The sequence below is a fragment of the Aotus nancymaae genome, unplaced genomic scaffold (genome assembly GCF_030222135.1).
Source record: "Aotus nancymaae isolate 86718 unplaced genomic scaffold, 86718_ANA_hifiasm-v0.15.2.pri h1tg000064l_1, whole genome shotgun sequence".
NCBI classification, from domain to species: domain Eukaryota; kingdom Metazoa; phylum Chordata; class Mammalia; order Primates; family Aotidae; genus Aotus; species Aotus nancymaae.
In genome coordinates this window covers 7,103,288-7,126,975 of record NW_026988479.1, presented here as the reverse complement: position 1 = coordinate 7,126,975, position 23,688 = coordinate 7,103,288, and the positions used below count along the sequence as shown (strand labels likewise).

The 23,688-nt window shown below is 53.5% G+C and overlaps 1 protein-coding gene across 1 annotated transcript; it reads right to left on the bottom strand.

Moving 5' to 3' along the window:
- Positions 1–12,199: 12,199 nt before the first annotated feature.
- IL3 (interleukin 3) lies at positions 12,200–14,075 on the bottom strand. The gene is made up of 5 exons (XM_012450813.1): positions 13,914–14,075; positions 13,774–13,815; positions 12,560–12,649; positions 12,399–12,440; positions 12,200–12,295 (listed from the first exon to the last, which is right to left on the bottom strand). The coding sequence occupies exons 1-5, from the start codon at positions 14,073–14,075 to the stop codon at positions 12,200–12,202; spliced, it is 432 nt and encodes a 143-aa protein (XP_012306236.1).
- Between the last annotated feature and the right edge of the window lie 9,613 nt (positions 14,076–23,688).

Below are 23,688 nucleotides of genomic sequence, written 5' to 3'. Positions count from 1 at the left end.
GAACCGACAGCCCACCCACCCACCTCCCTGAGGGCTCTCCAGCCTTCCCTGGGCAGTCTGAATGGGCCTGAGGCTGCCCCCTCCTTCTGAGGGGCACAGCTTGGACTTCCTGGTCTGGAATGGCTGGGGTAGGGTGTGGGAGATACTTAGATAGGGATCCTCATCCTGCCTATAATCCCAGGGGCCTTTGGGCAGGCTGTGCCCACCCTGGTGCCTCATTCTGACTCTAGTCTTCCTCTTCTCTGGCCACTGTGAGAGACTTGTGTGTGAGGGGAGCTCTCACAGACCTTCCCCCTTAGTGGTTCACACAGACTCCCACCCAGGACTCGGAGCAGCTGGCAAACTCAGTCCAGTAAGGGGGACCCCTGCCCCTGTGAGCAGAGGGAATGACCACCATGTGCACACCCAGCCACAAGACTGCAGCAACTCTCAGCAAGCTTTAGAGGGGGTGGGGCTGGGCCAAGTCAGGATCCAGAGTCTGACTCTTGGCTCTGGAGCCACCTTGCTGAGTGACTCCTCTCTCTCAAGGCTCTTATGTGAGCCTTGACTCCCTCTGCAGAGCAGGTTACCTCTCTGAGGTGGGCACTACATACCTACATGTAGCCCCCAGAAGGCACCAGGAGCTTCAGGCTGGCTTCAGGTCTGTGGCTGTACCCGTTTCAGGTACAGGGACAATGGCTTTCCCAGCAAGGTCTTCCAGGCTTAATCTCCTTCATAGCCCCAGCAGCCCCCAACTCCAGAGGCCTTTCTGTGGAAGTAGCAACTGCTTCTGGAAAGCTCAAGGGGCTGACAAGTGTTTGATTTTCACAATGGAGTTCAGAGAAGACAGCACGAGTTTGTGTTTGCACAAGGTATCTGGCTCAAGCTGACCCATGCCTGGGGTTTCATAGCTAAAGGGGTGTGGGCCCACATGTGTCCATTTCTGGGTGTATGTGTGCACTGTGATTGGTTGCATCTGTACATACAAGTGTGTAGTGGAGGAGAGGATGTTTTTCGTGCAGATGCATCTTACCTGAGAGTCCTCTTACCTGCTTTGTGTGAGTCCTCTTACCTGCTTTGTGAAAGGCTCCAGGCCTCTGAAGGTGCCCCCTAATACTGGAGAAGCTCCCCACCCAGGGTGCAGTGCCTCTGGGCTCTAGAGGCTGATTCAGCCGAAACCAATGGGGTCGGACACAAGCGAGAACACTCTGCTGGACTCAGGTTGGCGAGTCTTCAGAGAGCAAGTGGAATTCATGGCTTTAGCACTGTGGTCTGAGTCTGCAGGCCTGGCAAGTTTCCCTGTATGGTGGGAGTTTTTCTGACTTATCACAGGGAAGCCAAACCTTAGTCCTCCACACCCCACTGTGAGGCCAGTCTCATCCATCTGAGCCTGGGTAGAGCACTCCTACATGGCCAGGCTGGGGTGGGAACATGAAATGTCCACACCCGTCCTCCACCTTTTTTTGTAAGGCCTTGGCTCAGCTCTTTCTAGGGAGCTCTCGGGGGAAAGATGAGGATATGGATACTACACATAGATCCCACGTGTGTTGGACAGCACCCTGGAGGCTGGAGGACAGGGAAGGGAGCCACAGACAATGGTTCTGCTCGTGGCCAGGGAGGCAGAGAGCCTGTATGACCCATCTGGGAGGGAAGGCCACTTTCCTCCTAAAAATGAGTTGTTTCCAATACCCACCAGGCCCTGTTCTGGGGAGAAGGTGAATGGGACCCTCCCACTGGCCCTCACATCTGGCCCTTGAGGCTCTCGGTCTGGTAGGAAACAGACTGCAATGGACCCTCCCACGATGTGACTTTGATTTGGCAGGGGGAAGTCCAGAGCTGAAGGGTCCCAGAGAGCCATCTTCTCTAGCCTGGGGATCCAAGGGGACTACAGAGTTTCCCTGGAGATCCTGCCTGCAAGCCCAGGCTGAAAGTCTAGAAGTCAGGCGAGTACACTGGGTTGGAGGAGAGAGGGGCAGGAGAGGACAGAGGAGAATGTTCTGGGCACAGGGAGGCCTGGGGTTTTAGGAATGGATATAAGGAAGAGGAGACAGACTCCAGAGAGATTGAGGAAGAAGAATCTCTAAAGGACTTGGTGCTATAGTGAAGTCATTCAGTCATTCATTATTTTTTGAGCACCTACTAGGTTCCCAGCAGGGAAAGGGGATATAAGGATGACAAAAAACGATCAGGGTCCTGCCTCCACAGACTTTTTAACCCCATCCATGGAGGAGCAAGATTAGTCTACTCACCTCCTCCCCACCAAAGTGTGCTTTGAATGTGCGTAAGAGGAGATAGAATCATGGTCCATGTGGCTAAGGTGAGGACGCAGGGAGCAAAGGAGCAGGTCTTCAGAGTGTGAGGCCCACAGGAAGTTTTGGAGTTTCAGAGGCTGCATGTATAGGAGACAGATCTGGCAGTGGTCCCTGCCCATGTAGTAGTTGAGGAGGTTACTCAGGAAGAAGGGCTGAGGGACAGCACAGATGTGTTTAAGAGCTGGGACATAACAGATGGGCAAGTGACAGGCCAGTGGCCAAGCGCCTAGGAGAGAAGGAAAGGAGGAAAGCAAGAGTCATAAGGAGAAATCCTTTCCGGCAGTGGTGGCCTGCAGGTGCCCAAGTCAGCATTCGCAGTACAGAAATCCATGGGATTGCTGATGAGGTTTGTGGGCAGCCACACATATTTCTCATGGAAAGATGACATCAGGGCCGAGGCTGTGACACAGGCAGGCATTCCTAGATTGCACCGCATTTTAAACAGTGTCAACAGATAGCATCCAGCCAGCCATGCTGACTCAGGGTCTCCGATGGGGCTGTGGCAGGGCAGAGGTGGGGACCACGATGGGTATTCTGACCCCCCTGGGGCCCCCTTCCTACAGAGACAGGAGAAAACCCTCTGGAAGGAGTTTCCTCTGAGTGTCCACCACATAGGCTCTGTAGGAAACAAGGGCTTGAGTCACTCCAGGATCCTTATCACAAGAGACGTTATCACAAGGGGAAGGAAATGGGCCTCAAAGTCCCTTCGGTCTCATGGCATCCTCGCACAGGCTTCGGGGCTGATCTGATCCTTCTTCGTCCTGTCCACCCCTCGGTGAGGGTCCTTGTTATTTCTGGGGGCCTGAGATCTTGGAGACCAGTGGTTGGCCAAGTCCACATAATCAGTGACTGCAGAGTCAGGATTTGAACCCATATCAGTTCCTGCTATCCTAGTGTTTTCCACTGCCTTGGGGTCAGGAAGTTGGGAAATGCTGGTCACCTGGATGGACCAGCAGGTGACGGATCCAGCATGCTTGTCCCCTTCAAGGTAGCTGTAAAGAGAGATGCTTGCCAGGTGTTGGCAGGTAGGCTGGAGTGGCCTGTGACTGTCCCAGGGAAGTCTGGGCTGAAGGCAGAATTTCCCCAGGAGATCCTGCCATCCAGGCTTCTCTATGCCCCAGGCTTGGGCTCTTGTCCTTGCCCAGCCACCATCAATCCCTAAAGTACAGGAAAGTCCCTCTTCCCTGAGCCTCAACTCCTGCATCTGTACAATGGGAACTGCCACTGCCTCGCAGAGGAAACTGTTGCCTGTCCCAGAAAACTTTGTGAGAAATCCTCCTGGGGAAGAGGCAGTGCTTCAATTTCTCCTCTCCCCAGGGCTAGGGAGGTTTCTGAAGCCCAAACTGGGCAGAGGAGCCAGGCTTGCTGGAGTTTCCAGGTACAGCTGCCCCCTGCGCAGCCCTAGCCCCAGAGAGCACCTTTCTGGACACACATGGTGAGGCAGGGAGTCCAGCCTCCACCGAGTCAGGGCTCCTGGGTCCTGCATAACCGACAGGAGGTGATGCCGCACAGCACAGTGAGTGGCTTGTCTTTCCCTGAGAGGGTTCTTCTCGCTCCAGGCCACACCAGACACATGATGCAACATCTCTGGCCTCTGTGGTTTCAGCCCCAGTCTGTCCTCACCTGCATCCCCTCTGTCTTGGTCCCCAGGTGTACACCTCAAAAAGGGCAGCTGCCCTGGCCAAGCTCCAGTTCCGGTTTGGCCTCTGGGTATTCCCAGGTTCCTGGCACTGGGGAGTCTTGACTGGCCTGGGAGAATCTGAGGGTGGTTAACCCTCAATCATTTGCGGACTCTGCATCTATTCAGCCAAGCTTCTGGGAGGGCCTGCTGCAGAGGACACACCCCACAGTTCCCTAGCTTTTGGAGAACTTACTTCTGGTGGTCCCATGGAGTGGGGGACAGGGAGCACAAGGCCCACACTCATAGGCACAATGTTAAGGGATCCAGCCAAGATACACATGCAGAGAATGAACAGCCATGAGTAGTAGTCATGAAATGAAACTAGCAGGTTAAGGGAAGGGCTTGAGGGGACTTGTTGGGGGTGTGAGTTTGGGGCAGGAATGAGGAGGAGTCTCTGGTGCTTAGGGCTGTGGGTCAGGCAGCTGGATAGACATTGAGGCCATTTGCTGTAATGGGGGAGACACAAGGTCACAGAGAGGTTTGAGAGGTCAGCTCTTACTGTACTGGACGTGACAAGTTTGAGAGGCCCCCTGGGGACCTCTAGGAACACTCAGTCAATTGTGGCCATGTGGGCTGGGAAGTCAGGGCATTTGGTAAAGAGGAGGCTCCCAACACCAGAGGGGCCACGCAGAGTGAGCCAGGCACGAAGTAGTGCCCGGGATGTCAACTTTTTTTTTTTTTGAGATAGAGTCTTGCTGTGTTGCCAGGCTGGAGTGCAGTGGCGCGATCTCGGCTCACTGCAACATCTGCCTCTCAGTTCAAGCAATTCTCCTGCCTCAGCCTCCTGAGTAGCTGGGATTACAGGCACCCGCCACCACTCCCAGTTAATTTTTGTATTTTCAGTAGAGATGGGGTTTCACCATGTTGGCCAGGATGGTCTCGATCTCTTGATCTCGTGATCCACCTGCCTCGGCCTCCCAAAGTGCTGGGATTACAGGCACGAGCCACCACGCCTGGCCTAAGATGTCACCTTTTAAGTATGGCCAAGGACAATGAGACTTCCTTGTTTGCTTCTTTGTTCTTGGGGCTTCCTTGTTTTTCCCCAGGATCTGGCAACTCCACATGCACATCACTCAGGCAGAGGAGTCCTTGTGGACACATATACCCCATGTGTGCGCCAGGCCTGCCGACTGCAGCGCCCTCCCCGACCTGTGTCTTTTGCTTGCCTGTGTACTCCCTCTAGGGCTGGAAATGCATCCCTCACCCCTGAGTCTCTGCTCTGAGCCTCATCTCCAGCTAGGAGGGTCATCAGGCACTCAGAAGGGCCACTGCCTGTGTCTGCCTTCTTGGGAAGAGCCATAGGAAGGTTCTTCCCAACAAGAGCCTAAAAATCAAAAGCAGGAGAAATGAGACCAGAGCCTTTATAATTTCTGAAGTCCTGCAGGCACCTGTTCATGCCCTCTATGTCTGGAGCTAGAGTCTGGGTCAAGGTGCCAGGTGGAAGCCCTAGACCCTTTGCCTTGCTCACGCACCTGCATTCCCCCTGGAACTGACAGGTCAGAATCTAGGTGGCAGATGCGGGCTTTCTGTTCTCAGCAGGACGAATGGTTCTGAAATGAGCTTCCGGCGAGATTTTTCTGGATCCCCCATGGGTTCCTCAGACCTTCCCTGAGGCCCTGTTTGGGCAGGCACAGCTCGCTGCATGACCTTCCCCCTTCTGAGCCCTGGTTGGCTCACCCCACAGGGCGTGCAGCGCTACTTTTGGGAGGCTATTGGGAGATGGACTGCAGACCTGCAGGGGAAGGTGTTTCTGTTTTGATTTTCCATTTTGGCCCACTAGGTGCCTCCATCTAGCCTCAGTCTCCCTGTCCATTAAAGAGAGGGGAGTGGTTATGAGGGTACAGACCAGCCTCCCAGCCTTCTCGCCCTGGGGTGAGTGTAAATTTAGGCTTCCCTCCCAGGAAGTGGGCCTGTGTAGACCCCCTCCCCGGGGCCCTAACGCCTCCCTACCCCAGTCCCAGGAAGCAAACGCCACCTGCACCCTGGTGCTTGAGCTTGACTGATGGCGAAGTGGCTGAGCCATACAGATTTTCCAGAAAGAGCCAGCTTGGAACACCTGGACAGGGAACCGTCCTCCTGCCTTTCTCTTGTCTTGGTGGGGAGGAGGTGGTCCAAGGCTGCCAGGGGCCCAGGGCAACTCTCGAGTCTGGACATCAGCCTGGGAGAGCAGGGGAGTCATGTTGATCAGAGCCCCACTGCGTGGGGGCGCCCTCCCTGATTCAAGGCTCTCTGAATGGTAGCAGCGGCTGCCCAGTGTTTGTATTCCTCATGCTCAGTAGGGTCTCGGCCCAGCCCATCGGATCAGGACACACAGCAGGTGCGCAGCTGGTGCTCACGAAGGGAGGCAGGGAAGGAGGGCCTGCCCTGCTGCTTGGCCCTCGCTGGGGTGCCCGCTGCCCTCCGTTGCTTCCCTGCAGCTGTCCTCCCTCCCTGACACCCTGACTTGGCTCCTCCTAGGGCACACACTCAACCCCGACAGCCTGCGTCCTTGCTGCCCACTGGTCTCCAGCAGAGCCCACCTTCCCTCCAGGGCGGGGCTGAATCTCCAAGTGCAGACCCCAGGCAAGTCTCTGCTGAAGCAGGTCCTGGGAGCAGCCTGGGTCAAGGGCTCCCGTCTGAGGAGAAGGCAAGAAGGACTCACACTAGAAGGGTTCTGTGGACCCCGCAGGGTAGGAAGGGCTCATGGAGGGGAAAGGGAAGGGGTCACATCATGAGCCACTGCTGGAGGTGGAGTTGAGCCTGGGATCATTGAGGGGCCTGGGTGGGAGCTAGAGGAAGCCTTGAAGACCAGCCATGGTCGGGGACGGCTGAGAGCCAGGGATCTCTCTCAGAAGCTCCTTAAGGCCTGGGGATGAAGACAGAGAGGAGCACAGAGGACCACTTCCCTGGATCTAAGCCCCCGATGCGTGTGTTGGTTGTGGGGAGGGGGTGCCGGGTAGGAGGAGAGGAGAGATGGGCATGTAGAGGCATTTACTGAGAAGCATGGGAGCGGTCAGATGAGGAGCAGGGAGCTGAGGCGCTGTTGCTGCGCTGCTCACTGTGGGGCTGGAACCAGGAGGTTTTGGGGCAGAAGTTACCACAAGAGGCCTGGATCCAGTCAAGGGAAGACCCCAGGCAGGTCCAGGGTCAGACATAAAGAATTCCTGGGCATTGGTGAACTGTTGCTTGAGGATTCAGAGGCTCTGGACTCACATTCCCTTCATTTCTCTGCCTCAGTCTCTGTCTCTGTAATGGGGATAATCACAGCCTTCATTGGGTTGTTGGGATTCTCTGAGTCTCTTCCCGGTCCAGGAGGGCAGCACCAACTTTGCTGATCCACCTCGGGGAGCCTGACCTGAGGTTTCCAAGGGGGAAAGTTGGGTCCTTAGTCCCCGCCCCTGGTCCACACCACGTCTGCATCCTCTCCTATCATGGATACCCCATCCTCCTGGGCCCAGTGATCCCCCTCTGCTGGGCCAGCCCCTGTTCATCCAACACCTTTCTCCCTCTGCCCTGGCTCCTTCCTGTTGGTGCTAAACACACAGTGTCTGCCATGGCTCCATCCTGTCCTTCCGCCTCCCTCCGCCAACCCCTCCTCAGGCCACAGTCAACCAGTCTTGCCGTCTCCACAGTGACCAGGCTGGGCTGGGCTGGCCCAGGATCAGGGACTGAGGAATGTGGAGAAGACACCAGGGGCTAGCTGGGCTCCAGGGACAAAAGCAGTGACCCAGGGCACGTCCTCTGACTTGGACACCTGGCACCCAGCCACACTCTGCCTCTCCACTGCTTAGACTCTCCTGTGCCTCTACTTACCTTGTCTTCTCTACCTTCATGCCTTTCTCCCCTAGGGCATCTGCCTCCCTCCCTCCCTGCGTCTTTCCCATCCCTCTCTGCTGGATGAACTTCTCAGGCCCCTTGTGCGCCACCTGTGGGAAGCGCCTCTGATGAGGTCCACACCCACCCATTGGTCCCATGCTATCTGTAATGACCCCACTGCACTGTGCTGGGCCAACTACACATGGCCAGGAGGCCTGAAAGGCCTGGTCCAGTGTCTCACGTGCCCGCCTCAGCATAGGGGAGCCATGGAGGGTCCTCAGGGCAGTTGCTCCATTGAGTCCAATGGCGGCTTGAGGCCAGGGTGGGAGGAACAGAGCCCCTTCCTGGAGTGGGAAGATTCCTGTCTGGGGTGACGCTGGTCATGCCTTCTGAGTTCTGCCCTCCTTAGGTACTTGCCTTTCTGGCAGTTTTCCCTTTGCTCTATTTTTCTGCATTTCCAAGTTTTTCAGTAAAGAGTATATATGCTTTCCCATTTTCCCCTCCAGTGAAAAACAATACTATTTTTTTAAGTGAAAAATAAAATTCCTGGCTGAGTAACGTAATCCACCTTCCCCCCGAGGAGAACCTGAGATGTGGGAAGGCGGGAATTTGGGTCTTCCCTTGGCCATGGGGTTTACAATGGGGTGATGCTGCCCCCTAGTGCCATATGGACACATAGACCTGGCTCGAAGGACAGTCTGGAAGGCCAAGAGAAAGGACAGGTAAAACTGACAGACCTGCAGGGCGGAGGAGAGCACCCACAGGTCTCCACTGGGTCAGGAAGCCATGAGCCTCTTCCCTGCCCATGGCTGAGCGTGTTGTAGTATCTTGTTCCATTCAAGCTGCTGTAACAAAATACCTTAGATTGAGTGGCTTATACACAACAGAAATGTATTTCTCATCGTTCTGGAAGATGGAAGCCCAAGATCAAGGTCCTGGCAGATTTAGTGCCAGTGGCGAGGGGCCACTTCCTAATTCATAGACAGGTGTCTTCTGGGTGTGTCCTCACATGGCAGAAGGGGAAAGGGAGCTCTCTGAAGTCTCTCTCTCTCTCTTTTTTTTTTTTTCAGAGATGGGGATCTTGCTATGTTGCCCAGCTGGAGTGCAGTGGCTAGTCATGGTGCGGTCATAGTGTACTGCAGCCTCAAACTCCTGGGCTCAAGGAACCTTCCTACCTCAGCCTCCCAAGTAACTGGAATTAGAGGTACATGCCACCATGCCTGGTTGGACCCTCTTTTTTATGGGTACTGATCTCATTTGCAAGGGCCCCACTCTCATGACCTAATCACCTCCCAAAGGCCCCACATCCTAATACCATCACATTGGGGATTAGATTTTAATATATGAATTTGGAGGGAACATAAACCTTCTGTCTAAAGCATGTAGAAATTCCCCCAACTTGTCCAGGAACTGATTGCCATTTGGTTCTGGGCCCCAACCCGGCTCTAAGCTGCAGTCTATACTATTCCAGAAGGGCAATGAGGAGCCCCCAGCAGGCCCATGCCCTCTCCAGCATGTCACCTCCACCTGCCACCCTCCGGCCAGCCATGGGTCCTGCCGACTGGTCTCATGTACCAGGTCTGTGTCTCATCCAACCTTGCCTCTTGCAGGCATCAATCACTAACACAGGACCAGCAGAGGAGATGGCTGCTGACCCACTCTCCAGGGAGTGAAGAGGAGGTGACAAGCAGCGACTCATCTGGGAACATGGGGCAGAGGCACAAATGCTGCCTCAGCCCAGGATGAAAATATGACCAGCTGTCACGTGTGAGAGAGAGGTAAAGTGAGAACTGTGGGGCTGGGTGTGCAGGAGACTTGGGAAACCCAGTCCAGAGTCAGGCCTTTCACTGCATGCACCCTCTCAGGCCTGGCTCCTCCAGGACCCTGGTGTGCCCTGAGGCCAGTGGCACACACCTCCCTCTAGTGGTCAATCTGGAAACTGCAGCAACCTCCTCTATCTCTTCCCAGGACTGAGTCAACAACAAACATTCCCTGACCCCCGAGCAATGCCCTCAGTGAGCCAGGCTGGGGAGAGGTGGCGGGAGGGGGAGAAGAGAGTTATTTTGTGGGAGCATAAAGGTTTTTTAGGAGGAAGAATTTAGAGGAATAGATTTCTGAGCCTGTAGCAGATAAATCTTCCATCATCTCCTGTCCCATTCAAGCAGCCCGGCTGTTCCTTACTCATAACCTCAAGGGAGGGATGAATCAAGGTGGAAAAGAGGAAAAAGGGGGACAGGACCCCACCAGCACCTGGTATAAGCCTGTGAAGCTTTTCTGGGACTTGGGAGGAATCAGAGGGGATGCTATTCCTGCTTACTCGGTGACAGAGGAAGGCCCCTCTGCCCCTCCTTCCACACTGGCAGACTGGAAGAGGGCCACAGGGTGGTGTGCAGGGGAGTTAGAAGGAGGTGCTCAGGGCTAAAGGGCCAGGCAGCAGGCTGAAGCCACACTCAGATGTCCCAAACCTCCTGCTCTCTGCCTCCAGGCTGGTCTGCACCACCTCCGGGCCGCACTGATTGTCTCTCTGGTGGGTTCCTGTGTACTCACCTGTTTCAGAGAAGGGCCCCATCCTGGAATGGTGTGGACAGTCCAGAGGTGGGCAATGTGTGAGTTGGTCCGTGAATAGGAACTCATGCCCAGTTAGGGTAAGGGCATGCCAGGCTGAGGTGACAATGTGGATAAAAACTTAAGGGCATGGCTGGGCGCGGTGGCTCACTCCTGTATCTTAGCACTTTGGGAGGCCGAGGCGGGCAGATCACTAGGTCAGGAGTTTGAGACCAGCCTGGCCATCTTAGCACTTTGGGAGGCTGAGGCGGGCAGATCACTAGGTCAGGAGTTTGAGACCAGCCTGGCCAATATGGTGAAACCCAGTCTCTACTAAAAATACAAAAAATTAGCTAGGTGCAGTGGCACACACCTATAGTCCCAGATACTCTGGAGGCTGAGGCAGGAGAATTGCTTGAACCTGGGAGTTGGAGGTTGCAGTGAGCTGAGATCATGCCACTCCAGCCTGGTGACAGAGTGAGACTCCGTCTATTAACCTCTCCTCCTGGAAAAAAAAAAAAAAAAAAAAAAAACTTAAGGGCATGAAGAGAGGCTTGTGGTTCTTCTAGGAAGTTCCAGCACTCCTGTTGGCTGGAATATTGATTAGGGTGGTAGTCATGGGGGAAATAGAAGCAACAGGTGAAACAAAGGTGAGCCTTTTATGTTGTCCTAAGGATACGGACAAGGTTCAGAAGACCCTGAGGATTGGGGCATTCGATATAGATCCACATGGTCAGATTTGCATTTTCTAAAACTCCATCTGGCTCCCCAGTGGAGCACAGACTGCCAGGGTGTGGGTTCCAGAGCTGGTCTGAATGCCTGCAGGGGAGCTGCTAAATCATCAGGCAGGAGAAGCTGGGGGCTTAGGCAGGGGTGGAGACTCCAGGCTTGGAGGGTCTTAAAGGAATGGGATCAAGGGTTGGGTGGCCTGTAGCACCAGAACCTGCTGCATTGTGGGGGACCAGAGAATGTTGATCCTTGAACTTGTCCCTGGGAGGAGCAGGGGCGGCTGCCTGCTGCAGTTCCTGAAAGGACCACTAGGGGGAGACATGCCACAGGATTAGCCTTCTCCGGAGCCCCCTGGGACCTGAATTCAAGCCCCGGCTGAGCCACTGTCCTCTGTGTGACCTTAGGTAGTTGCTCAACCATGCTGAACCTCAGCTTCCCATGAAATGGAGAAAACATACTCTTGGTTGGGGTGCGGAATAAGTTAGACAGCACAGATAAAGTGCTCAGAACAGTGCCTCATATCTGGTAGCAGCTCTGTGGGTATTTAAGATTGCTAGGGTTACCATCACCTTTCTGGAAATTGGGGTGGCAGGAGGGCAGTGTGAGAATGAGCTCACCCAGACGACATCCACGTTGCAGGATCAGGCCACCAAGAATTCGTGGCAAACCATTCTCACCTAAAATGGTCACTAAGTCCTGAGTCCAATTGAAACACTGGTAACAAAGCAACTGTTCAGAGTCTGGTTTATTCTCACACATCCCTAGGAACCAGTTTAAAACTCGAGGTACAAATGAACATGCTCCCCACCTACAGTTTTTGCAGAAGCAGCAGGACATGGCTCCTCTGCTAAAATAAATACACTTCATACTCCAGAAGGCAATAAATAAATAAATAAATACATAAATAAATAGTCTCAATGGGATAAAAATGAGAACATAACCCCACAAGCCCAAATGAGAGCTGTCCATTTCAGAAATTAGATAATTAACACTTCATCTGATGCCGCAGGAAAAGGTGAGATGCTTCTGGTCCTGACCGTGTGAGAGATGACCCAGAGGTTTTGGAAGTTCTGTTTCCAGTGTCCTGAGGTCCTGTGGTGAGAAGGCCAAGAGAGCAAGCTGGACGTTGGACTCAAGGGGTCTTGAGGCTCAGAGTCATCTATTGAGGCTTCTTAATCTCAAGGGTTTTCAAATAGAACTTCAGTTTCATCCGGAAGTCATTCCAGTCACCGTTCTTGATACGGATTGGATGTTGCTATAAAGAGACCAAGAAGGTGGCATTAGGTGAGTCCAGGCTATAATGGTGATGACCAGCTGAGGAGCAGACTGTGGCAGGGGCATCTTGGGGGACAGCTTACCGTGGGTGCATCTGTGGCTGTGGGCAGGCATAGTGGGAGATCCTGTGGGAAGAGACCAAAGCAGATGGTCAGAGATTCCCCTGGAGGGCCCTGCTGTCATCCTCCCCAGAGGCAGGGCAGGGCCAACACAGGGATCCCAAACCCTCAACAACTTCACATACCTTAAGATTGCTCTCGATTGCTGTTGCGTTCTGTAAACTCTTGACGGCCTTCTGGAATGCTTCCAGGTTTGGCCTTCGAAGGTTTGGTTTCTAAGGGGGCAAATGCAAAAGAACTGAAATCATAACAAACAGACTCTTAGACCACAGCATGATCAAATTAGAAATCAAGACTAAGAAATTTACTCAAGCCAGGCACGGTGGCTCACACCTGTAATCCCAGCACTTGGGAGGTCAAGTTAAAGACCAGCCTGACCAATAGAGTGAAACCCAATCTCTACCAAAAATACGAAAAATTAGCCGGGAGTGGTGGTGCATGCCTGTAGTCCCAGCTACTCGGGAGGCTGAAACAGGAGAATCACTTGAACTTGGGAGGCAGAGGTAGCAGTAAGCCGAGATCATGCCACTGCACTGCAGCCTGGGCAACAGAGTGAGACTTTGTCAAAAAAAAAAAAAAAGGTGCCTAGGTGGATCTTTTTGCACTTGGGGGAAAAGCATCTCCAAAAAGAAGCTCTACAAAAGGCAGGAGGTTTTTCAAGGGAAGTATTTGTAGCAAAGAGGCTGATAACAGTGTTCATGCCCTGACTGAATTAAAGTCTCCTAGAAATCAAGAAGAAAATCACAGAGACCCCAGCATGGAAATGGGAGCAGCATGCGAGCTGTGAGTGTCCCAAATACAGATGGCCCAGCAGCCCAGCAAAGACTTTCACTTCTTGTTTGACCCGAGAAATGTCTTGCAAAAGTGAGACAGAACCATTGTGGTCAACTGGAACCATGAAAAATAACTGTAAATGATAATGCCACAGCCGATGAGGGTGGAAAACACAGACTCTATGTTTTAAGGGAAATGGAAGCTGGCACATCTATGGGGGAAATTTTTGTCAGTCCAGAGTCGGCCCCATCAAAAACTGAGCTTAAGGCCCTTGGTGTTGCTCACCTAGAACTGTCTTTTCATTTTCTAACTTAAAAGTCATTTTCATTATTATAGCCATGGCTGTGGCCACGTGTTGAACTCTTAAGTGCCAGATGCTGGTCCAGAACTTTATGCACATTGTGTCATTTGATTGTCATAACAACCCCAATGAGATAGGTGCTATTAACCCTATTTAACAGATGAAAAAAGTAAGGCTGGCTAAGTTGGAATTATGTGGCTGAAGTCACCCAGGTGGGAAATGGATTGGGACCCAGGTGTGCCAAGTGCAGGACTGAGCTCTTACCATCAGAATGCGTTGGTCTTCCCTGTTTAAGTTGTTGAAGTTCTGTGGGGGCAAAGGGAGAGAGACGCCCGTGAGGCCTGTTGGCCTGAGGCAGCCACCACCCCTCCCTGCTTCAGGCCAGTATTATCCCAGGTACTCACTGATGAAGGCAAAGGTGGCTGGTTTAGGAGTGTTACAATTTCCTCCCTCAAGTTAGAGCAGTTAACCTGAGTTGTCTTCAAGGGCGTTGTCTGGGTTGGGGCAGCTTGAAGTCTGGGGCTGACCAGGAGTAGGAGGAGGAGCAGGATGGGCAGGTGGCTCATGTTTGGATTGGCAGGAGGCACTCTCTTGTTCTGGTCCTTCTTGGGGTTCTGAAAAGTCAGCAACAGCCTCCCGCCTTATATGCAACAGCATGGTGCCCACAACCCCAGGCAAGAGGGGGCGTGTGGGGCAGGCGTCGGAAGGATCTTTATCTGACGTGGAACCTCCATAGAAAACCACAGACACAATTATTCAACCATGACTTTCTAGTACTCAAGATTAGTGAAACAAGAAAAAAGATTACTTAAAGGGTGTCATATCATCTTGTCAAGGAGGATGAGAGATGGGAAGCATGGCAGCAGGTGAGAGGACCCCTCTGGCAGGTGCGGGGAGCCTGACTCGGCTCACTCAGGCCTCCTGCCCAGTGAGATCTCATCTGCCATCACCTGGACTACCTTGTCCCTCTGCTACCTGCCCTGCTTGGTCCTGGTGGGTGACCAGGAGGGCACTGGAACAGATGAGAGTTTGTCTAGTAGCGGGTCACACTACTAACAATCCACATGCAGCCTCAGGCTCTGAGAAGCGCATCTCTTGGTGCCCCCTCCCAGTGCGGAATTACTGATGTTCCAGTCCCCAGCGGTTCATCCCGTGGGCTTCTCCTTGACACTTTGTTTTTGGTGGGTGGCTGAGGGCACTCAGGCCCCAGGTGGTCATTCTCTTACTGGTCTGCTAGCAGTGCCATGGCTGTTTCCTGCATTGTGGGCCTCTGCGCCTGCAGGAGGACTGGCTGTAGCCCCTGGTGGTCCCTCTGGTAGCACCAGGAGCTGAGCTCAGGTACCTGAGGACAGAAACTCTTGACACTGTCACTGGGAGCTGGAGGAGGGTCTGGCTTGGGAGGTTTAAGAGGTAGAATTGGCATGGTCTGAGGGGAGACGTCAAGGGAGGAGAGGAGAAAGGAGGGCAACTCCCTGGTTTCAGTCTGGGCCTCAAGATGCTGGGGCAGGGATTGGCGGGAGACAGCCGTATTGAGAGGTCTGGATCCCTGTCTGTGCCGAGCATGGATTTGCCAGGTGCAGGCCTTGTAGGCAAGGTTTACAGAGGGGTAATTCGAGTGGGCACACACCATGGGGAAATCCACAAGGGACCTGAGAAGCTGCAGCCAGTTAGGAAGCAGGAAACGCAGGAGAGCAGGGGTAGGGGGTCCCAGAGGGCAGCCTCTGAGGGAAGAGGGGTCCCCCTGCTATGGGCCTGTGTCCGGGCCTGCCTGACACACCCCTTGGGGTAGGGGCTTTTGGTAAAGGGATGTGTGTGACGGGGGCATAGGGAAGAATTATTCAAGATGATTGGCCTTGGGTGGGAGGGAGAGGCGAGCGTCGGAGTGCGGTGTGATGTGATCATTGTGGGAGATGGCGGATAGGAGGTTATGCTGAGGCAGGGGAATTTGGGTGCTTTGGGCTTTTGCGCATAATCAGATCAGGTGAAGACAAGGACCAGGATGTGGCTGTGGGGAGGCAGGTGAAGAGGTTGTGACTCAAGGCCATGCTGTGAGGATAATTCCTGTAGCTGATACATGCTCCTGGCTCAGCCCCAGGCTAGGCCCTGGACCAGGAGGAACCCTAGGTTCTGGACCCGGAGTGGAGTCTCACAGGCACAACTCAGCACAACATGGGGGAGCCTTAGGACCAGCTTGGATACTTGGTAGGCACAATTCATTCAGCTGGCATCTAGTAAGCTCTGGCTGTATGTAGGCACCATGAATAAAACAGACATGGTTCCCTCCACTAAGAAGCTCAGTCTTGGGGGGAGACAGATTTCAAGTCTTGCTACTCCTCCTGTGGTCCCAGACCTGCAGGTCAGCAGCGCCTGGGAGCTTATTAGCAATGCCAACCCTCAGGCCCCAGCCCAGACTTTATGAATCAAAAATTGCATTTTGACAAGATCCCCAGTGATTCACTGACATTTGAGGGGCTCTGTTCTAACTACCTTAACAACCTTAGCTCCGGTAGGTCTCCTGTTGCCCCAGGGACCCAGAGTTTGTTTCTTTCACACTCAACTGTACCTTGGTATTACTGTCTTTATAAACATTTTGGGGACTTGTGCAAAAATAATGTGATTTCTTATAGAGTGAACCTGTGTTTTTGTTTAAACGTAAGTGGGCTTTTCTAGGGAATTTTAAAGCTCAATGAATTTAAAGCTATGGAGACAAAACATTCCTGTATATTTTTTGTTTCTTTAGAAGTCAAGACTTTGTGTTGCAACCACACATGCACACAAAATCCTGAGTAGTATTATTGTAAAGCTTGACATTTGTAGTGTTTGTCTCTTGTTTTAAAAATGATTATATACCAGCCTGAGCAACTTGGCAAAAGCTCATCTCTACAAAAAGTACAAAAAATTAGCGAGATGTGGTGGTACATGCCTGTGGTCCCAGCTACCTGGGAGGCTGACATGGGAGGACCACCTGAGCCTGGGAGGTCGAGGCTGCAGTGAGCTCTGATTGTGCCATTGCACTCCAGCCTGGACGTTGGAGTGAGACCATCTCTCCAAAAAAAAAAACCACACACACACACACAGTTTATTAAAGGCAAAAGAGGTTGAGGCTTGTGGGGTTTTCAACCAGGGGAGGCGTGGTGAAGCTACTCTGAGGGAATGGACGAGAAGGATCAAGGCAGCAGCGTGGCCAGTGAGGGGACATTGGGAGTCCTCTGGGATAGGGGTGGTGGGAAGCTGGACTAGGTAGGTTCTGTCGGGGTGGAGAGGACTGGCTGAAGGGAAGCGTTCTCACAGCTGACTTCTATTGAGCAGCACTTGTGAAGAGTGGGATACTAAGTTCTTTTTATGGCTGAACTCATTTAATCCTCATGCTGAACTGTGAGGTAGGTACTGTTATTAGTCCTATTTTCCCAATGAGGAAACTGAGTTTCAGAGAAGCTGAGCTGATGCAGCTAGGAAGTGACATCACCAGGACTGAGGTAAGCAGGACAGTCCAACCCAGAGGCTGAGCACCCTTGGGCAGCATCAGACAATGACGGCCTCAGGGGGTGATGCTGCATAGCAGTAGTGGACAGCGGGCAAGGATGAGATGAAACCACTGTGGTTACTCATGCGGAGATCCCTGAGGCCTCTGGGGGAGCGGCTACAGTGTGTGGTGGGGCAAGGCTGCTGGCAGTGGGCTGAGGAGCGAGTGACGGTGAGACAGAGGGTAGAAGACGCTTTGAAGTTTTATTCTGAAGGGAAGGAGGGAGATGGGACAGCCAGAGGAGTCACAGGGTCAGAGGTGCACCTTCCAGGCAGGGAAGTTTGAGCTCCTTCCTCTGATGAAGGTGAGCCGGGAGTGGGCAAGATGGCTGGCTGGCTAGCACAGGCGGTGCCCCACCATCAGCTATCACAGGCCACTCGCAGAGAGCTCAGGGAAAGACTGTCTGGGTGACCCAGTCCGTCTGGTGGGGAAGGAGCAGTAGGGTGGGCCAGGTGGGTCCACAGGTTTGTGGTGGGAGGGGACAATGGCTTCTGTGTTCTCTGTGAAATAGAGGTAAAGTCAGCCCCTGAGGTGGGGCTAGAGGCAACGAGGGTGGTGAAGTTTGGTGGCTTGAGCTGTGACTGCCTGGAGGTGACCTTGAGGGGCTGGCAGCCTGGGGTCAGAGGGTGAGGAGACTGGGAGGACCCAGGGCCTTGGTAGGCAAGAATATGGATTGGAAGTCCCCAGAGGCAGGGTGTGGGGCCATGGGAGGAAGCAGGGATAGGCCAACCAGACAGAGCAAAGGAGGCAGGAGGTGGTGCAGTCCCGGCCCCCGGAGAGGCCCAGTGACTGCAGCCCAACACCTGCTGCTGTTTGAGGAGCCAGGGAGGAATGAAGGGACATGTTCCCAAAAGCAAACCTGATTCAGAGGGGACTGCCAAGGACAGCAGGTAGCTGGCTGCCACAGCACTTCCATGGGCCCTCAGTGGACTAAGGCATGGCCTGGGTCACCCTGGGGGTCTCCTTTGAGGTTCACCTTGACTCTCTAGGAGCTTCATGCAAAATCATAGGCACCGCTTCTCTCCTCCAGAGGCCACAGTCCTGCCAACCCTTGAGGGGAGACCTGATCCCACATAAGATGGTGATTCCACTCCAGGCCTTCGTGTCAACCCAGCCCGGCCTAGGGGAAGCCTCCTCTGCTGGCTGGACTGATTGCTATCAAGAAGGGAAATGTGCACACGTGCTCACCCCTGGGGCAGGCGTGAGGGAGGCTGCGCCACCACCTGGACAGGAGAGCCAGCCCAAGATTGCAGCCTGGAGTCTGCAGGGCCAAAGCCCTGGAGGTTTCAGGAGGGGTGTCTGGATCCTGTCTAATGGATCCCTGTGGGCCTGACCCAATCCCTATAGAGTGGGCCATAGTATTGGAAGTCCTGGCCCTCAGGGTCCAGTCCAGCTAGAGGTACACGCCTCCCTCTTCCCATCACTCACCCCCACAGCCTAGTGGAATTTTCTGGGGTACCCGCCACAGGCAGGGACCTGGGCCTCAGTGACTGTGATGAGCTTCTCTGCCACCCACTCCATGACATCACATGTATCAGATATAGTCTGCCCATGGCCTCAGTTGTGCTTCTGCTGGTGGCCCTGATGACACGGCCTGGTTTTGTCATCACAGAAGCAGCTCAGGGTTCTTGGCCAGCCAAGCAGTGCTGTCAAATGTCCCCTGCCCACTTGAGCAGAGAGCTCAGGAAAAAGCCACCGAGGGGGCCCAACTGGAGAGGCCTGGCCTCCTGTCCCAACCTGGGGCTCTGCACTCTGTCCCCAAGACTTGCACAGCCGCAACCTGTGCACCCTCTGCTTTCCAGCCACTGCTGTAGGGACATTGCCTCCCTGGGGCCCAGTCTGTGCAGAGCAGAACCCGACCCCAGGCCCAGTCTAATAGAGAAGACAGATGGAGAATCCTAGTTTAGAATGCTATGCCTGTGGGAGGTGGAAGCTCAGCAATGAGGCAGCCTCATCCAGCCTGGACTGTCAGAGAAGACAGGAGGAGAGGACAGCTACGACCTAAAGGATGATCTGGAGCCAGGAATGCCACAGAAGAAGTGCTCCCTAGGGAGCGCTGGGTTTGGGGCTGCAGGTGCTCCATCTATTGGCCTCAAGCCTCCTATCCAGGCATCCAATATCTGGGTACTTGGGACAGCCATGTCATTACTATTGTTATTAATAAGTGTATGGGCTTTCAGTACCTATCACACTCTTGTTACTCACCTGGAATACAAAGCTTTGGAACATGCATTCCTCTTGCATGTATCGTATCTATTGCAGACAAAACCAAGAGCTCTCCATTCTCAAAGAAGCTGCCCCTGAACTATGAAGTGACAATGTTGGGGCATAAATGCTAAGAACTTGGCAGTCCAGGCCCTCAGGAAATGCTCTCCTAAGTGGGGGAGACTTCACATGGAGTATTAGTTGTGTGGATGATGTTGCCAGGCAAAGTCTTGTCTGCCTCCCAGGCAGAGAGGGAAAGGGCCAGCCTGGATGGGTGGCTGGAGGTCAGAGCTGTCCAGGGAAGGGCAAGAGAAGACGCCAACTGGGCAGAGACACAAGATAGGCCCAGGTGAGCTCAGAGCCAGGCTGCCTCTCAGACGTGCCCACTCTGTCTTATCTTCCTTGGCGAGGTGAAGAAAAATCCTTTGCAAACACTTTTTCCAGCTTTACTGATCTTTTCTTTACAGAAAATGATAAATAAGTTCATCTGTTTGTCTTGGAGGTTCCGTATCAGAAAAAGAGTATCAGTCCATCTGGGGCTTTTCCCATGCCCCACAATTCCCCCAACCCCCACACCCCCTGCATCTCCTGCACAGCTTCCCACACCACTGTGCTGGGCCTTTACAGAGGATGTGGGCCAGGCCAGTTCAGATCCACACAGGTTAGGGAAGACGGTGGTACCTCTGAACAGCAGATAATGTGGAGACCATTTTGCCTCCCCTTCCTCTCATCCTTCTTCCCTTCAGCCTCCAAAAGCCCCTACCCACAATGGCCATTAGAATCCAGACTAAAGACAATTCTTGAACATCATCCTTGAAATCCACTGGCACCTGAGCCCCTCCTCTGTGAGTAGCTGGGGCCAGATTGGCACGGGGTAGGAACAGCTCCACTTGGCCCCAGGCCAGGCACTCATGGGTTCTTGCTCTTCCCCTGAAGAAAGGTGAGATCCAGAAGCAATGGATCCTGAAGTGAGCACTCAGCCCTGAAGGCCACTGCCCTCCCTACCAGTTATCACTGCCACTGTATTGATGGCCACTGTTCTGGGCTTGGGCACATTCGGGTCAGGTGTACCTGCAGGGTCACACCTGAGTCTTAACCTTTATCTGGCATCTTAACTGCAGATGTGTCCACCAGCCTATTCTTTGCCTCATGGAGGATGTGTATGGTAGATGTTCCTTCCCCAAGTGTGGGAGTTTAATATTCACATTGGCACAGTGGCCTTCTTCCTTTTGTCCTGGAAGCTGGTTCAGAAAGTGCCCTCATCCCCCAGGCTCTTGCCCAGTGCACCTAGAGCCAAGAGATGTGATGGTCCCTGCCCTGCCGGCCTGTGCCAGAATGTGCCTCAAACCCCTTGGCTGCTGTGCCGTGAAAGCAGCTGGGTTCCTCCCGGGGCCTGGGCAGGACAGAACTGGGGGAGATGGCAGGGGAACTAGTGAAGGCCACCCCAGAAAGGAGGCAGGGGAGTGGCAAACAAGGCCACGAGGACACCCCTCCTGGCCCTGCTGCACACACCCGGTCCCTGTAGAACAGCACCTTTCTGAAGCCTAAGCTGACTGCCTTACTGAACACCCCAAAGCTCTTGAAACCTCATCTTCTTTATCTGTGTGGAACAAGCCAAAGATGATTGAGGCGTATGAGGCTGGAGAGCATCCCTCTGGCACTGGAGTCTGCGTCCCCAAGAGAGCCCACTCCAGGTCACAGTGCCTGCCCTTGTCCTGCCCTTTCCCAAACAGGAGCAGCATTTCCACCTCCATGTTTGCCCCTCAGGTTCTTACCCTCTCCACTGCCAGCAGCCCCTCCAGCGCCACCGCCCAGGACCTTCTCATTCTTAAAGGGCCCACCTGGTCATTTCAGCTTCCAGAAGCTGACTGGCCTTTCCTGTCTCTGGCCCACAGGAACGCCTGCAAACCTTGCCCATCTCCACACCCACACCCCCACCCCAAGGAAGCTGCCACTCAGGCTCGGATGCCCATTGCCTCAGGCTGAGCATGGCACCTGCCACGACCCTTCCACCTCCACACCTGACTCAATTTTCTGGTTTCTGCAAGGGAAGAACCACAGCTGCACATCCAAGAAAGCGATTAGAATAACTTGTTGAATAGCTCCCCAAGAACCCTGGGTGATACTGGGCTCTTGCTACCAACCAAATCTCTCATGCCTTTGTTCAGGCTCTTGAACTCCCAGCCCTGAGAGCTGGGCTCAGGGATAGGCACTCCCAGCCCTGAGAGTTGGGCTCAGGGATAGGTATCTCCAGAAGGATACCAGTATTCCTTCTCAGTATCCCAGGAACACTTCACTCCCTGTTATAGACGTCAGTGGTTGAACATTTAGCTCCGAATAAGCCACTCAGTTTTTCATCTCAGAGGTACTGATAATCATGTGTATTTCTGTTGCAGATTACTTAACTGTTATTCATTTCATTGTGAAATTATTTTATTTTAATAAGGGAGCCCTCTTAGGAGCCTCTGAGAAGAGCTCAGAGTGGATATGAGAGCATCTTCATTTCTATCTCAGATTTCAGAAGGTTCCTTCTCCTCTGGGAAAGTGAGCACTTTGTAGAGAGTCTATCCACAGTGCTACATTTCTAGAAGGCTTCTCCATTTGACTTGGGTCTGGATTGCAATTTCCACACTCCACAGTTAATTTCTTTCATGCCACAGCTTGAATTCCTCTCAGGACTCTGTCTTTGGGGATTTTCCTGGTGTTTCCCTAGCCTATGCCCTGACTGGGACCACCTAGACCCTGCTTCTTTTCCCCGACTCATTCACCCCCATCACTCCTGCTCCGCTCACTCACCCCTCTCCCCACTGCCCACACCAGCCTCCAAGGGCCTCTCTGTCCCATCCGCTTCTCATTGCTCCCATGGACTCCCTAGTCCTGGTCCAGGCTTGGCCACCTTGGTTCCCACCACAGCTCTCAGGCCCAGGTTCTGCCACCCCATGTCTCCCAGCTGTCAGAGCAGCCTTTCTGGGTGCCTCTCTGCTCATGTCACCTCTGCTGTTGGCCCTCCACTGATTTATGGTTGGTTCCTTGGGACCAGGACCCAGGAGAAACACAAGCCAGTTTTCTTCCTGTGGAAATCTCCACTGAGGATTCCTAGGACTCCTTCCAGTCCAGGGAAAAATGGGTCTTTTTCATTTTGGGATCCCTGCCCCCCCAAAACTCCCTTACTCCTATTTAAGACTTCAGTTCTCTCTCTCCCCTCCTGCCCTCCTCCACCTCCTGGGAACAATCCCCTGGGGTCTACTGGATAAGAAGCATTTGGCCTGGGGCCAAGCACAGTGGGCACTTTGGGAGGCTGAGGCGGGCGAATCACAAGGTGAGGAGTTCAAGACCAGCCTGGGCAACATGGTGAAATCCCATCTCTACTAAAAATACAAAAATTAGCCAGGCATGATGGTGGGTGCCTGTAGTTCCAGCTACTCAGGAGGCTGAGGCAGGAGAATCGCTTGAACCTGGGAGGCGGGGGTTTCAGTGAGCTGGCCACTGCACTCCAGCCTGCAAAAGAGTGAGACTGTCTCAAAAAAAAAAAAAAAAGAAGCATGTGGCCTGTACCACATGAGATGAAATATGCCCCCAGTTTTTTGTTTTTTGTTTTTGATACGGAGTCTCACTCTGGCATGATCTCAGCTCACTGCAACCTCTGCCTCCTGGGTTCAAGGGATTCTCTTGCCTCAGCCTCCCAAGTAGTTGGGATTACAGGCGCCTGCCACCACGCTTGGCAAATTTTTGTATTTTTAGTAGAGACGGGGTTTCACCATGTTGGCCAGGCTGGTCTCAAATTCCTGACCTCAAATGATCCACCTGCCTCAGCCTCCCAAAGTGCAGGGATTACAGGTATGAGCCACCGCACCTGGCCCCAGTTTCTATATTCTGAAACCCTCCTATCAGTCTCCATCTAAAGCACTCTAATGACAGACACCTGGTCACTGCGGTGTTGCCTCCTTCCGAGTTAGCTGTCCACTAGAGCCATCTGCCTGTTCTAAACTGCCCCCTTAGTGTTGGGTGACAGTTTAACAGGATGCTGGATAGGATTTTACCAACTGCCCTGGAAAAGACAAGCAGCACCCAACCATGCGCCTCTGAGCCAGGAAGAAACCATTCAGACAGAGGGCCCTAGAGCCTTCTACCCTCCCACCATGTGGAGGAGAAAGGACATAGGGTTTCCCATTGCCTAAGTGGACACCTAAAAGTTAGAGGGTCTTAAATCTCTGATTAAGATTGTTGCCTTCCAGGCAAGGAGACCCTTCAGGCAGAGGATGCAGGACAACCACAGGGACCAGAGCAATGGGGCTCATAAGAGGTCACACCATGGGTTTTCCTTGATGGGGAACTGTGAGGGAGGGAGGTCTCTGCTTCTTCTTACTGGAAGTCCTGTAGGATGCATACACATGCCCCGTGGGGACCCACCTGCCACAGACAGCCTCACAGCCAGACACGCCCAGCCTGAA